General features: G+C 39.7%; 1 protein-coding gene across 1 annotated transcript in view; it reads left to right on the top strand.

The window, feature by feature from the left end:
• The window catches only part of LOC108795588 (multidrug resistance protein 1A-like), a gene marked incomplete at its 5' end in the record, with an annotated part of 37,999 nt that overhangs the window by 10,631 nt on the left and 25,055 nt on the right, over window positions 1–2,313 (top strand). Inside the window, 3 exons of the mRNA XM_018566864.1 lie at window positions 368–492; window positions 847–1,018; window positions 2,116–2,229. Of these exons, the coding sequence (XP_018422366.1) occupies window positions 368–492; window positions 847–1,018; window positions 2,116–2,229 (411 nt within the window). The remainder of the gene's footprint in view (window positions 1–367; window positions 493–846; window positions 1,019–2,115; window positions 2,230–2,313) is intronic.

Genomic DNA, 2,313 nt, shown 5'->3' with positions numbered 1-2,313 from the left:
TATCTCTGTCACAGAGAGATTTTTGTGATCTCTCCACTGGCTCAGTGACTAAAAATATGGCGCCCGCTGTTGTGTTTTCTGTGTTGCGCTTATGGTGTGCCCATGCCTATTATGCGCTCCCCCCACAGGACAGTGTTTGGACCAGGCGAAAGGACAACTGAGAAATGGAGCAAGAGAATGCAGTGAAAGTATAGGTGGGTAGGGAGTGGACTAGAAAGAGAACCTGTCACATTTTCCAAAATGGGCAAAGGGATATATTCTCCTTTGCAACCCAGACATTTGGTCTTCTGGATACTTTGTTAAATATGTCTTCCTGTTGTAGAAGAAATAGTGGTCATGGCTTTTATATGAACATTTATATATTCAGATCCTGGCAGCGTTTACCAGTCAAGAGCTAGAAGCCTATGCCAAAGCTGGAGCAGTGGCGGAGGAAGTCCTGGCGGCGATCCGAACCGTCATAGCATTTGGTGGACAAAATAAGGAAATTGAAAGGTGAAGATAGAGGCTTCTTGTTTTCTCTTTTGTAGTATATAATATTGTATCCAGAACATTTTCTAAAATTCCTCAATGCAAATTCTTTTTTTTCTAATATATTTTAAAGGGTGATGCGATCCATATTTTGTTTTTAGTTCTGAAGAAATTCTGAAGGGTTGAATCAGCAAACTGCTTATATTACTTGCTGGCTCTGATAGTAAGATTCCCACACTTGAGTTCTGAACTCCACCCGATGGCTGTAGGATTACACTCCATACTGGAATTCTGATATTGGACATTACAGGAAAAAGAAAGACAGAAAGGAGGAGCAGAGCAGGGCACTAAATAATAAATCATTTTCCATCTTTGCAGGTATGAAAAGAATTTAGAAGATGCCAAGAACATCGGCATCAAAAAGGCAACCACAAGTAATGTGTCAATCGGCTTTGCTTACCTAACCATATACTCAGCCTATGGGCTGGCATTCTGGTATGGGACCACCCTGGTAATCCATGAAGCCTTCAGCATCGGGGATATATTAACGGTACGACAAAGGTTTTATCACACATCTTTGGTTAATGTTAAAGTAAACCTGTCACGTATTTTAATTCAAAATGTAAGGTTCTGCCTAAAAGCTAATACCATAACCTTTATAAGGTAGAAAAATCCTCTTTGTCTCTTGAAACCTGGTTTCCTGGTTTCACAAACTGTAAGTTTGTGCTGTTAGTGACAAAGTGGAGCCAGGATCAGAGAGGCACACAGTAAAAAAAGCAGTATCAGGGATCCCACCCTAAACCAATATTTTTTATTTATTGGGTGCTGGGGGGCTGAATGACTCACTAGGTTCTCATATCTCTCAGAGACTCTGATGGATAGATCTCTATATGATGGAGTGGCTCTCTCTGATGAGACTTTTGTGTGAGAGTAAGAGTTGGAAATACCATCCGGGGGATCTTGAAATCAGATTGCTGTGATGATTGGTGTTGTTTTGGCAAGACCTTATTGTATAATTAAAGTATGGAATGCATGGCACCCACAATTTGTCCCTGTAGAGCCTGCATTCATATGTCTATGCTAAATAAACAAGTGTTTGAATACATATTATTTAAAGTGTATGTAAACCCTAGCAATAAACTTCTCGTATTTGCTCATTTTTGGTTTGTTAAAGATACAATTGAAAGTGTTTTGTTATATCTTTAAGTGCCAAAAATATTAGTTGATCCTGTTAGAATTGTATGAGTGCAAACTTCCTGTGCTCTCTGACTGTGCACAAAGAGGAGTTATGGAGATAAAGAGAGGAAAGGAGATAAGGTGGAGTTATGGAGATGAGAAGGGGCTATACAGATGAAGAGGGGGAGGAGATAAGGGGAGGTCTGTGTTCTTTGCAATCCATCAGTAGACAGGGCTGATACCATGTGCTTTGGAATTCAAAACTGAGAATACACTGTGATGTCACGTGAAAAAGGAAGGTAGGAGCACTCTATATTTCTAGCACATCAACAGTTATTTGTCTGCTCTAGCAGTGTGTTTAAAGGAGTAAAGTACAGGGGAAATGTGCAGGTATTCCAGAGATATACTAAATGCATTTCTTTTTAAAATTTTGCCTTAACTTGCGCTAATGTTTATATTTTCTGGTTTAAGGTGTTTTTTTCAGTCATGTTTGCTGCCTTTAGCTTTGGTCATGCCACCCCCAATATAGAAGCTTTTGCCACAGCGAGAGGAGCAGCATACAGTGTATTCAGGATTATTGATAACGTAAGTAAGATTTCTGACAGGTCATTACAAATGCTATTAAAACATGCGACTTCTTGGTGTGTGTGTGTGTGTGTGTGTGTGTGT

This window comes from Nanorana parkeri, unplaced genomic scaffold (assembly GCF_000935625.1).
Source record: "Nanorana parkeri isolate BGI_ZX_2015 unplaced genomic scaffold, ASM93562v1 scaffold984, whole genome shotgun sequence".
In the NCBI taxonomy this organism is placed as follows: domain Eukaryota; kingdom Metazoa; phylum Chordata; class Amphibia; order Anura; family Dicroglossidae; genus Nanorana; species Nanorana parkeri.
This window is presented reverse-complemented; position numbering and strand designations above follow the sequence as displayed.